The sequence below is a fragment of the Ostrea edulis genome, chromosome 7 (genome assembly GCF_947568905.1).
Source record: "Ostrea edulis chromosome 7, xbOstEdul1.1, whole genome shotgun sequence".
Lineage (NCBI taxonomy): Eukaryota > Metazoa > Mollusca > Bivalvia > Ostreida > Ostreidae > Ostrea > Ostrea edulis.
The window spans coordinates 7,618,104-7,629,875 of NC_079170.1; the positions used below are offsets into that span (position 1 = coordinate 7,618,104).

General features: G+C 35.2%; 1 protein-coding gene across 2 annotated transcripts in view; it reads left to right on the top strand.

Annotated features, from left to right (window-relative positions):
• LOC125653303 (hemicentin-1-like) overlaps positions 1-10,976 on the top strand; it is a 34,188-nt gene extending 23,212 nt beyond the window's left edge. For both annotated transcript variants that reach the window (XM_048882702.2, XM_048882703.2), the window contains 6 exons: positions 19-195; positions 7,906-8,037; positions 8,301-8,372; positions 8,734-8,801; positions 9,275-9,324; positions 9,538-10,976. In XM_048882702.2, the coding sequence (XP_048738659.1) occupies positions 19-195; positions 7,906-8,037; positions 8,301-8,372; positions 8,734-8,801; positions 9,275-9,298 (473 nt within the window). In that variant the 3' untranslated portion in view covers positions 9,299-9,324; positions 9,538-10,976. The remainder of the gene's footprint in view (positions 1-18; positions 196-7,905; positions 8,038-8,300; positions 8,373-8,733; positions 8,802-9,274; positions 9,325-9,537) is intronic.
• The last annotated feature ends 796 nt before the right edge of the window (positions 10,977-11,772 follow it).

Genomic DNA, 11,772 nt, shown 5'->3' on the forward strand with positions numbered 1-11,772 from the left:
AATGATTTGTTTTTTCAGTACACGGTGGCTGGACATCATGGACGACTCAGGGGCGGTGTAACGCACCTCGTTGTGAAACCGGAACTGCGATACGTTCGCGCAGCTGCACTAACCCCAGACCCCGGAATGGAGGCCGACCGTGCGTCGGTCGATCCTATAGTCGGGAGGGCTGTGTAAATGACGAGAACTGTCCGAGTAAGAACTAAGTGTTGTAGTCATGGAATGTTGTACTGTGTTCCGTAGTCACCGTATACAGGGAGGGCGATAAGTAGAAATTTGTTTCCGTGAGTTCGTGCCTGTTATGTAAATTTGAGAATACATTTACATATAGGTACACTGTACAGAATGTAAAACTATTACTTACATATCAGAATACATACATGTAATGATACAGAGAGGACCATGTTTCACCTATACAATTATCTGTGGAAGTACAGACATGTGTTGTTGCATAATGTCAACAACAGCTAAATAATGAACTCAATGTATGCGTTTTTATGAGTGTCATATTGAACACATGAAGCACATTTCATTGGATTGCATGAAGATAGAATGTTAGTATACTACACTATTGACGTATTTTTGATTTTTACAGATAATATATACATTTTTCAGGATAGCCTATACATTTTTCAGGATAGTCTATACATTTTTAAGTATAGTATATACATTTTTACGAATAGTAAATACATTATTACGGATAGTAAATACATTTTTATGGATAGTAAATACATTTTTACGGATAGTAAATACATTATTACGGATAGTAAATACATTTTTTTGGATAGTAAATACATTTTTATCTAACAGTGACAGGGTCAATTCCTGCATTCTTTGAAACAGTCTGTCCAGAAAACTTCGCCACCATGAGATATTTACTAGATCGGTGATTATTATTTAATATATTATCATGGTATCAGTGACAGTGCATTACACACAATACACAGTCTGTTTGAATCTGTAACAGTGAACAATATAAGTTTATGTACACGTGATAGCAATACGTGCTTGTAAGCACTGTTCTTTTTTCTGCAATGGAGATGGTAATCATAAAATGTGGAAAAGCCTGCCTTTTTGACCGCGAGTTAAATATGGACAGATGCTGTTAACAGTTTGCTTCCTCGAATTGTATTTTCAGCAAATTAATTTCCTCAAAATCATGAAAAATCATTATTTGTATAAAATCATGGAATTATCATTTATATTCATTGTCGACTCACACTTCGTATACAGTGACCAGGTGACCCGGATGACCCTTCTAATCGTTGTTGTTGTTTTCTTGCATGCTTGTTACTGTTATTTTTTGTATAATAAAGTTTTTTACTTGAACTTGTTACTTTTTTATTTACTATAGATCTAACTTAGTGATTTTTTTAAATGTTGTAAATTACCATGATTGCAATTCCCTACTTTGACGTAATATTTATCATTGCGCATGCGCAAGTAGCAATACAAATTTATGCAACCCAAGCGTCATTTCAAAAGTATTGCTATATTTTTATATATCATTTTCATGAAAACAGTGACCATAATGAACAATTTAATGATCGATCTCACACGAGCCCCCGAAAACTCCAGAGGTGGGATCAGGGACTTCTGTAGCGGGATAACTGTAGCTCTGTTGGGACATCAGAGAGGTACAGATTTATGTTTTATAAACACATTCGATTTACTGCGCCATTTTGTTGCGCACGGTCGAGGTCTTGTAAATCTCGCTGTATATTTGCATCAGTTTCAAAATTTTGAATCTCGTGGGATTCGGGTTAGAATAGGTCCTTAGTACCCCTTGCTTGTCGTATGAGGCTACTAAATGGGACAGTCCTTCGGATGAGACCGCAAAAACCGAGGCTCCGTGTCACAGCAGGTGTGGCACGATAAAGATCACTCCCTGCTCAATGGCCGTAATCGCCAGTCATAGGCCTAAAATTTACAGCCCTTAACCGGCAATGGTGACGTCTCCATATGAGTGAAATATTCTCGAGCGGGACGTTAAACAATATTCAATCAATCAATCAAAATTTTGATATCTAAAAAACCTCATAACTATACTTGTGTCCAAGCATACATTTAAACATTCATTAAACCCGATGTGAACTAAACACTCACAGCTTCAAATAATTTTGTTGTTGATGTAGCCATGTTAGGTTGTTGATTATTATATTCATCCATGATACCAAGTGTATGTACATATATGTACCATAAGACCTCATTTGGTCTTCATCATCAACATGAATAATTAGATGAAAATCGTATAATCCCTCTAGACATAAAATAAAGAGAAATGAAAAGTAATCCTGCGCGCGTGGTACGTTTTGAGAGCCTAATTTGGTCCCCTTCCCCCGACACTCTGATGAAAAAACAACCGGAATGTCCCGAGTGGGTACCAGATGTGAATTTAATTCAGTATTTAAATCCATATGAACTATTCATTTTTAATTGAAGTGATTGATTTCATCCAAACTATTTATCAAAGAATATATGTGGGAAATGAATTCATATAGCCTAGTTTCCTACACATAGAGAAGGAAATATTGAAATACATAAGTATGGGGCTCACGGCGGGTGTGACCGGTCGACAGGGGATGCTTACTTCTCCTAGGCACCTGATCCCACCTCTGGTGTGTCCAGGGGTCCGTGTTTGCCCAACTATCTATTTTGTATTGCTTGTAAGAGTTATGAGATTGATCACTGTTCGTTATCTTCACCTTGCATAAGTATGGAAATGACTCAGCAAATTCAAGATGTTTATAAGGGGTGGATATGTAGTTCTCTGGTATGTCCAAACTACAGTTCTGCAGCTAGTGTCTAGGAGGAATAAACGTCCCCTGATGACAGATTACACCCACAATGAGTTCTATATCTTTTTTGTTTACATTTGTCTTGTACATACCTGTACATCACATTGTATACCTCGATGTACCGTTCTCTCTGTCTCTCTCTCTCTCTCTATCTCTCTCTGGCGATATTTGCTTTAGCTTTATCATAATTTGCAGACATTTCATTTTCTCAACCAAAGAAATCCCACAATCATAATCAAATTATCGTCCAGTCTTGACATAAATCCTTGATATTTAATGTGATTGCATACCCGTTTTGCCAAAGTGAGCCATGTCTGACTTGTTTCATACACATTGGTAGAACGTTCTTGGCACACTGATTTTGACTACGGATTGCTCCGCTTACCTAATCATGATATAAGGCTCACTGCGGGTGTGACTGGTCGACAGGGGATGCTTACTTCTTCCAAGCACCTGATACTACCTCTGGTGTATCCATGAATTTGCCCAAACTCTTAATTTCGTAAACCTTATAAGAGTTGTGAGATTGATCACCGTTCGTTATCTTCATATTTTTACGGTGATGATTTCTTATATCTTTTGTCCATACGTCCACACTGGAATTTTTGTAAGTGTGCGGTGAAGGTTTTATGTTTAGGATGACTGTATACTTTTTGTTTGAAAATAATTTGATACAAGTAGTTTTGAAGTTACTCCTAACTCTTGACTATAAAGTACAGTACAATAATTTGATACAAGTAGTTTTGAAGTTACTCCTAACTCTTGACTATAAAGTACAGTACAATAATTTGATACAAGTAGTTTTGAAGTTACTCCTAACTCTTGACTATAAAGTACAGTACAATAATTTGATACAAGTAGTTTTGAAGTTACTCCTAACTCTTGACTATAAAGTACAGTACAATAACTGAACAGTATGTAAACTGTACCTTACAGTAATTGTACAATGTTTGTACACTTGAAATAACTGTTCAATACAATGACCATATGTACAATCAATAATCAGCATATGAACATTCACCGTTTTAATTTACATGGATAATTTCAACCTTGAAAACTAAACGACTACAACAGTTTCCATTCTTTTGAGATAACGGAATATTGTACCACAAATTTCTTTCTTGCGTGTTGAAGTCCTATAACTATCTGAATCATCAAAGAGCCGTTCCATCTTCTAATGTTTGCTTTTTTCTGCCTGTAATACATCGTCATCAAAATCAAGGCCTTGCTGTACAGATGGACATCTCATGACTCATTTCTTCCTAGTGATCACCTAATGACTCATTTCCTTCTGGGGGACATCTCATGACTCATTTCTTCATGGTGGACATCTCGTGTCTCATTTGCATTATGTAGTCGTGTTTGACCCTTTACCATCCAACCATTCTGGTGTTTGCAAAGAAACTCCGTTTACCTCATCAGGATATAGGGCTCACGGCGGGTGTGACCGGTCAACAGGGGATGCTTACTCCTCCTAGGCAGCTGATCCCACCTCTGGTGTGTCCAGGGGTCCGTGTTTGTCCAACTATTTATTTGTATTGCTTATAGGAGTTATGAGATTGATCACTGTTCGTTATCTTCACCTTGCATTGTACAGTTTTCTGTCTGTATAGCCAAATAAAAACTCACTAGAACTTGAAAAGTTCTTACAAACTAGACGTTTACCCACCCCTATTTACTGTTACTCTGTTCTTCGTTGTTTTGACTTTTACCATGCCCAGGTTTGTTTTCCCCGTCCTCCGCGGACACCCCTCAGAGTCTCATAGCTAGTATCAGTCATTTCTGATTCTTTTAGATGATCTCTAGTTTCTGAACCTTGTTGGTTCTTATTTTGTTGTAAGCAGACAATTAATGAAGTGAAAAAGTAATTGTGTGACTTCACAAGCGGTTGATTTGTCACACGCTTCTTCTTTTTTAGTTTTTTTCTTTCGGACATGATTATATGTAGTATGCATTGTGAAGTACAGAGATTATCACCTAGAAGTGTAAACAATTTGCAGAAAAAGTCCATTTCTCTAACACAATGTTGAAAATTCTTATATATGTATGTAATGTTTTTCTCTGTTTTTGTTTTGGATTTTGGTGGTTTTTCTTTTTACATCATCGTTAAACTATTGTTTCGTAATTCCGCCTTCTCTCAACTTTTCTTCAATACAGAAGTTAAGTATATACCTTTCGAGCTTGATATATAACTTTCAACTTGAAGAGATGTCTTTTTTAAAGAGAGATTTCTGTTTAAAATTAGCTTCCGATTTGTAGCTCTTTCGGAAAATATTGTCTCCAGGTTTGATTTGACTGGCTACCAAACATGGGTAAGTCAACAATCGGAATCATGAAACTGTGAGTTTTCGGGTCGCATGGGGCTTTAATGAATACTTGAAGGTATGTTAGACAGCAGTATGGTAGGCAAATATGTTATATAAAATTTTTGAAATGGCGATGCAAGAATACAACAATATAATTCCAATGTTATTTATTAGAATTGTTTTGATTGGACAAAAATAAAGCTGAACAAGAGTTTATACATCGATAAATCCGAAAACGCGATGTATTTATACACGCCTGAAAACAAATAACATAGTGCGGGGAAACTATTCAAATTTTTGCAATTGTTAATAAAGTGAATGAATTGGAATTATAAGAATTAAACATTCTTTTTGAAGAATTTATCGATTTGTAAACTCCGGACATTTTACTGACAAACTTAACATAAAAGTGCTTCGCACTTTCATTCAGTTTGTGAGTAAAATGTCCGGAGTTTACACATCGATAAATTCTTCAAAAAGAATGTTTAATCCTATAATAAGGCCTCAATCGTACGCAGTTATTTCTTCGCCGTAAATCGAAGGTTTTTATAAGGGCTGGATCTGTATGTCGCTGGTCGGTCCCAATATATTCCCAGAGAGCTACAGATCTGCCGCTACTTTAAACTAATTAGAGCGGCTTGGCTTACATCATGTATCACATTATCTCATATTTACTAAATAGTAGGAATATATAAGAAATGACTATCAATGTGCAAAACATAAAAAAAATTATCAGCGGAAGTTCGGTATACCATATATCTTATTGAATTTACCTAGTTTATTAGTTCTGCTATGCAAACACAGAGATATGTTCATTCATAGTGGCCATACTGCAAGTCAAGACAAAATTTGTAATGAATCGAAAGTATATAATTTTTTTTTATCTGCGTTAAAGGAATTTCAATGTAAGGTCATTTGATATGAAAAGAATATGACCTTGACACAAACAACAAGATCCACAACACCCGATTTTCTGTGTATTAAAATATATACATTTTATGGCTGTTGGATTCAAAATATGACATCTCAATGTGTCCAATAAAATTGAGAAGATTCCATCCTTTAACGTTTAATGTGTACTCTTTCCCCATTTCATTGTTCCTGTCTAAGGACGATGTTTTAGTAAGCTTATTTTCTAACGTTCTAAACTGTAGATTTTGCAATAATAAACCCTTTATCAAAGTCGAGTGTGGTGGATGTAAATAGGAGTTACAGGTATTGCACCCGTCCCACATTTTGTTGGAATATTATACCCGAAAAGGTTTTGGATGTATTTGAGGCTGTAAACTTTGTTTTGTAAATATATTCTGGATCCGCGCCTGAATTCACGTAGGGATCCGGTTATATGCCTCGTGATGAATACCTATGCTCTCTCTATACTAATGTGTGTATCACATTTTCGTAATTGACTGCACCTGATTCCACCTCTAATACAGGTGTGTCCAGGGGGTCCGTGTTTGCCCAACTCTTAATTTTGTATTGTTACGGGATTTATCACTGTTCGCTATCTTCACATGTTCATTGAATGAAAATGTTCTCGAGATTGGTGTCGAAAAATAGCATGCACGGAAGAACTGACATTTTCCGATCCGCTAATGTCCTCCCCAGGAGGGGATGGGAGTCTAGGAGAAGAACGAATTGTCTGTATTCTCCAGAATCAGTAAGTCTTTTAGAGAAAGGGAATCTGCAGTCTTCAGTATCAGGGAGTTGTTTAGAGGAGGGAATCTGCAGTCTTCAGTATCAGGGAGTTGTTTAGAGGAGGGAATCTGCAGTCTTCAGTATCAGGGAGTTGTTTAGAGAAAGGGAATCTGCAGTCTTCAGTATCAGGGAGTTGTTTAGAGGAGGGAATCTGCAGTCTTCAGTATCAGGGAGTTGTTTAGAGGAGGGAATCTGCAGTCTTCAGTATCAGGGAGTTGTTTAGAGGAGGGACATCCCTGTATTCTCAGTGAGTTGTTTTCAGAGGAGGCGATTCTCTATATCTGTCAGGATCGGCAAGTGTTTTAGAGGAAGGGAATATCTTTATTTTACAGGATCAGTAGTCTTTAAAAAGGGGATCTTTGTATTCTCCAGGGTCAGTAAGTCTTTTAGAGGATTGGCACAATTCATCTCATCAGGATCGGAGAAAAGGATTCGATAGTAAAAAATTATCTTGCAAGCAAGCTAAGCAATTTGCATTCACATATATCCCTCTTAAAATAGAGACAATGATTCTGTTTGCATGACGTAAAAAACAACAACGAATAATGGATCAAGTTTTGTCTGTTAAATTGTAGCTATTTCGCCTAAGACATTGCGATGAAGTTCTTTTTATCTTCGTCATCTGTTCCACGCTATGACAGCACTTCCGATTTGTTTAATAAATGTTATAATAGAAAAATACGGTAATTGCATGCATTTCTAGCACCAAGTGAATTCATGAAGTGGACATCTCGATATTTGCATGTCCAAACGATGAAAATGATGCAGTTACATATATACTACTCGCTGTATATACGTGTGGAAAACTATCCAAAACACAGTTTCAGCATATCTTTATATCTGGAAGGCCGCTAACAGACAGATTTAAGACGTTAGATCAATATCTTGATTCTGTAATCGTGACTGAGATTGGCAACTACACTGAATGTATTCTGTAAAACTAGAAAACTTCACACGCAACAAACTTGTGAAACCTTGCAGCTCACGACATCAAACGCAAAGGACTGAAAACAAATATATTTGAAAAGTAAATGCACTAATATAGAAATCCAAACTAAGCGGACAGATTAAATTTACAATAGAAATCCACCATCTTGTTTCAGAGACAGGAGAGTGGTGCAATTGGAACGAGTGGTCTCAGTGTACAGCCACCTGCACGGGACTTAATTCTATGCAAGTCCGCCAGAGGTCGTGCCAGTGTCCTGGTCCGCAGTCAGGCGGCAGTGATTGTGACGGTGAATTCGACCCCTTCATAACTTAACATTTCTATTCCTCATAGTATCTCACTATAAGTAATGATTGCATAATTCAAGTTCATTAATATAATTCAGGTATTGTTTTTAAATTAGAATTTTTGTTTAATTGTAAATGAAAAGTAAATGAGTTAAAATTGAAAAAAAAGATATTCAATATCGTGCTAATTACTCAGTCAAGATATAAAAAATGCAATGTTTGCTAATCATTAGAAAAATAGCAAGAATATTTTCTACTTATTTAGGAAACAAATATGAAGCCCGAGAATGTGTGAACGTTCAGCCATGTAATCCGTATGGTGCTTTTATAGGCCAGCGTAAGTACATCCGGTAGTCTTGTACAACTGAGATTTATAGGCCAGCGTAAGTACATCCGGTAGTCTTGTACAACTGAGATTTATAGGCCAGCATAAGTTTATCCTATATTATGTTACTCATAATAAAATACGGTTTAAATTAAATCCTATAGTCTTGTACAATTGAGATTTTTGTTAGTGCTTACAGAGCATTCAAATAAGTAACATGATATTTTTTTTTAAAAAGTACAATTTTGATTTCAGGTTGAGAAAAGGGTAAAATCTTATAACAGGGTGTATAACGTCACACTCTTATAAAAGAGATTTTCTAAGAAAATCATCATAAATTTGATTCTAATTACAATTCTTGAATACTTTTCAGGGAGAGTTGAGGAAGAGTCGTATAGCGCTTCGGTGAATAGTACCGAGGATGTCACCAGTTCCAAAAATGTAAGTTTTATAAGGATGCATCATAAGTACTGCACGTGTAACGTATATCACTTCCGTGAATAGTACCGAGGATGTCACCAGTTCCAAAAATGTAAGTTTTATAAGGATGCATCATCAGTACTGCACGTGTAAGAATTCTTATATCAAATTTATGATTGATTTTAAAAATTATATTAACTAAATAAATTGATAATAATAAAACAATACTCAAAGATATGATATTAGAGGGGTGTCTTAATTCCATGAATGGCATAACTACAATTATGGAGAGAAAAGAAATGAATGTATACTGTAATTTTTTTTTTTTTTTTTTTTTTTTGAATTAATTGAGTTTCATAAAACCTGCAACGTAGGGGAAAGGGGATGGAGGTTATAATTCAATGATAACCAACATAATGTCTTTCCATATAAGTATTGTCCCTAACAATAAAGTATTCATAAAACTAATAAAACTACTGGATTGCAATTTATAGGATGCAGAGATCGTCACGACATAATATGAAGAATGAGTAACAAATGTAAGGTATGGAATTTGCTTAAATGTCTTTAAAAAAAAAAAAAAAGAAGTATGTTGATTTAACTTTTTTCCATGTTGATTACGATCTTTTTCCATGTTGATTAAGATCTTTTTCCATGTTGATTACAATCTTTTTTCATGTTGATTACGATCTTTTTCCATGTTGATTATGATCTATTTCCATGTTGATAGCTAAAAGCTTAATGTTTGTGTTTTCAGATGTCTGGAGACACAACAAATGTGATTACACCAAAAAGGTTTTAAAGGATCATTTGTTTTAATCTGTTAAACCGAGATGGAGGAGAATTTTTTTTAATACAGGATTTGGATTATAAAGTCTGAATAACTTTTACGAGTTTAACAACCCTGATATCAACCACAATGGTTTTAGAATATTTGCCACAATTTCTTCATAAAGGAACCATATAAAGTCCCTGTAAATATTCCAAGCCTTGTACATATATTTGTTTGTTAATGTCCTATATATATGTCAAGCCTTGTACATATATTTGTTAATGTCCTATACATGTATGTTAGATCATGCTGATATTGCTTGGCTGACTCTCAATGTTTGTCACACGTAACATGTTTCTGTTTAATTTTGATTCAAATTCTAGCGGAATGTTACGTTCTTTTTATTCCGCAACATGGGCTCCATGTTTTTTGAGGAAACAGTTAAGAAAACAGGAAAATAACTATCAATAACCATAAAAAATGATTTAGGGAGAACATCTTTATGCAAGTTCTTTTTATGCTTGCAAGTTCTGCTTCTGAATTGTATACTTTTAAACATGTGAAAATGGATATAGTGCTTTGATATGGAAGATCTGTATTCTGACCAATCAGGAGCATTAGCTGATTTATCAGAGGAACAACAATGTCAACTTGTTTGTATTAAATGTCCTTTTCTACGTAATGCTATACATATTGTATGTATCACGATTACATTATCCTCATTTAAATTATTTCAATGTTAATTTTTCCAGGTATAGAACAAACATACAAAAGCTTACTTAAACATTGGTGGGGTCGCTAACATTGTGGGAGAATTTAACAGTATTAACAACAAAGCACGTAGTGTATATGTACAGTGACATTCAACTGAACTGACTGTATAAGGCGCTCTAGTTCCTTATCATTTACGTTAAGTGAGAATACTAAATGAAAGAAAAGACATGGGTGGTCACACGATATTTTTGATTGACGAAAAAGTCGAGAGTTTGTGTTTTGGGATTCATGTAACATTCACCGATGAAATATGACAGACATTTGACAGTTAAGATTGATCGTTGTTTATATAATTGGGATAAAACTACTTGAACATATTTCAGATCAAGGAAAATTTACACCTCTCATTTTCAATGTTTCGGCAGATGATACTTGCTCGCCCAGGTCGTTATTCAGCATCGTGTGAAGAACTGTCAACTGATTCACGTATGATTCAAACGAAGAAAAGTCGCTTTCTTAGGATGCATAGAGACAATCTTGTTTAGATATAAGGAATAAACTCAGTTTGTATTTTAATCCTTACTGTTTTTTTGTTTAATTTCATATGCTCTAACTATGTTCGCAAATGTTACTTTCCACTTCATCAATGTTTCTATTCTACAAGTTGTCTTTCTTTGTATGGATTTTGGAAAAATAAAGAGTAAACTTGATTTAAAATGTATTTTTTGCTATAAACACCAGTTTAACAATATCTCCTCAGTTATGAGATTGATCATTGTTCGTTATCATCTCCTTTCAATATGGATGCTTTTACAGTAATTTTAAACCATGTCTTTATATGGATTTTGAAAAAATAAAGAAATAAGCTTGGTTTCAAAATGTATCTTTGTTTGCAATAAACACGAGTATAACGATATGTTTTTAAAGAATTTTTAAATTAAGTCATATATCAAAACAATGTATATGAGTTATATTTTCTTTACAAGTATTTTTATAATAGGCATTTGTATGCGAATTGTATTTCCGGTTGTGCCAATACTCCTCCATATTTCTTAAATATAAAGTTCTTAGACTGACAGAATATCAGTTTCAATGTATATATATCTATGATATTGTTCAAAGATACACGCCGTATATTTGGAGCACCAAACTCTCACTTGTCTTAGTTTTCAATTTCACTAAAATAATCTGGATGCAGATTTGTGGCAGCATTATGGCGTTTCCCTGACTTAACGGATATTCTGCAAATTTTTAATGCAGGACCGGTGTGTACAATCTTGACATTTAGGCCGTTCTTGGCACACTGATTTTGACTACGGATAGCTCTGTTTACCTGATCAGGATATAGGACTCACGGCTTGTGTGACCGGTCAACAGGGGATGCTTGCTCCTTCTGGGCACCTGATCCCACCTCTGGTGTGTCCAGGGGTCCGTGTTTGCCCAACTATCTATTTTGTATTGATTTTGGGAGTTGTGATATTGATCACTGTTCGTTATCTTCACCTT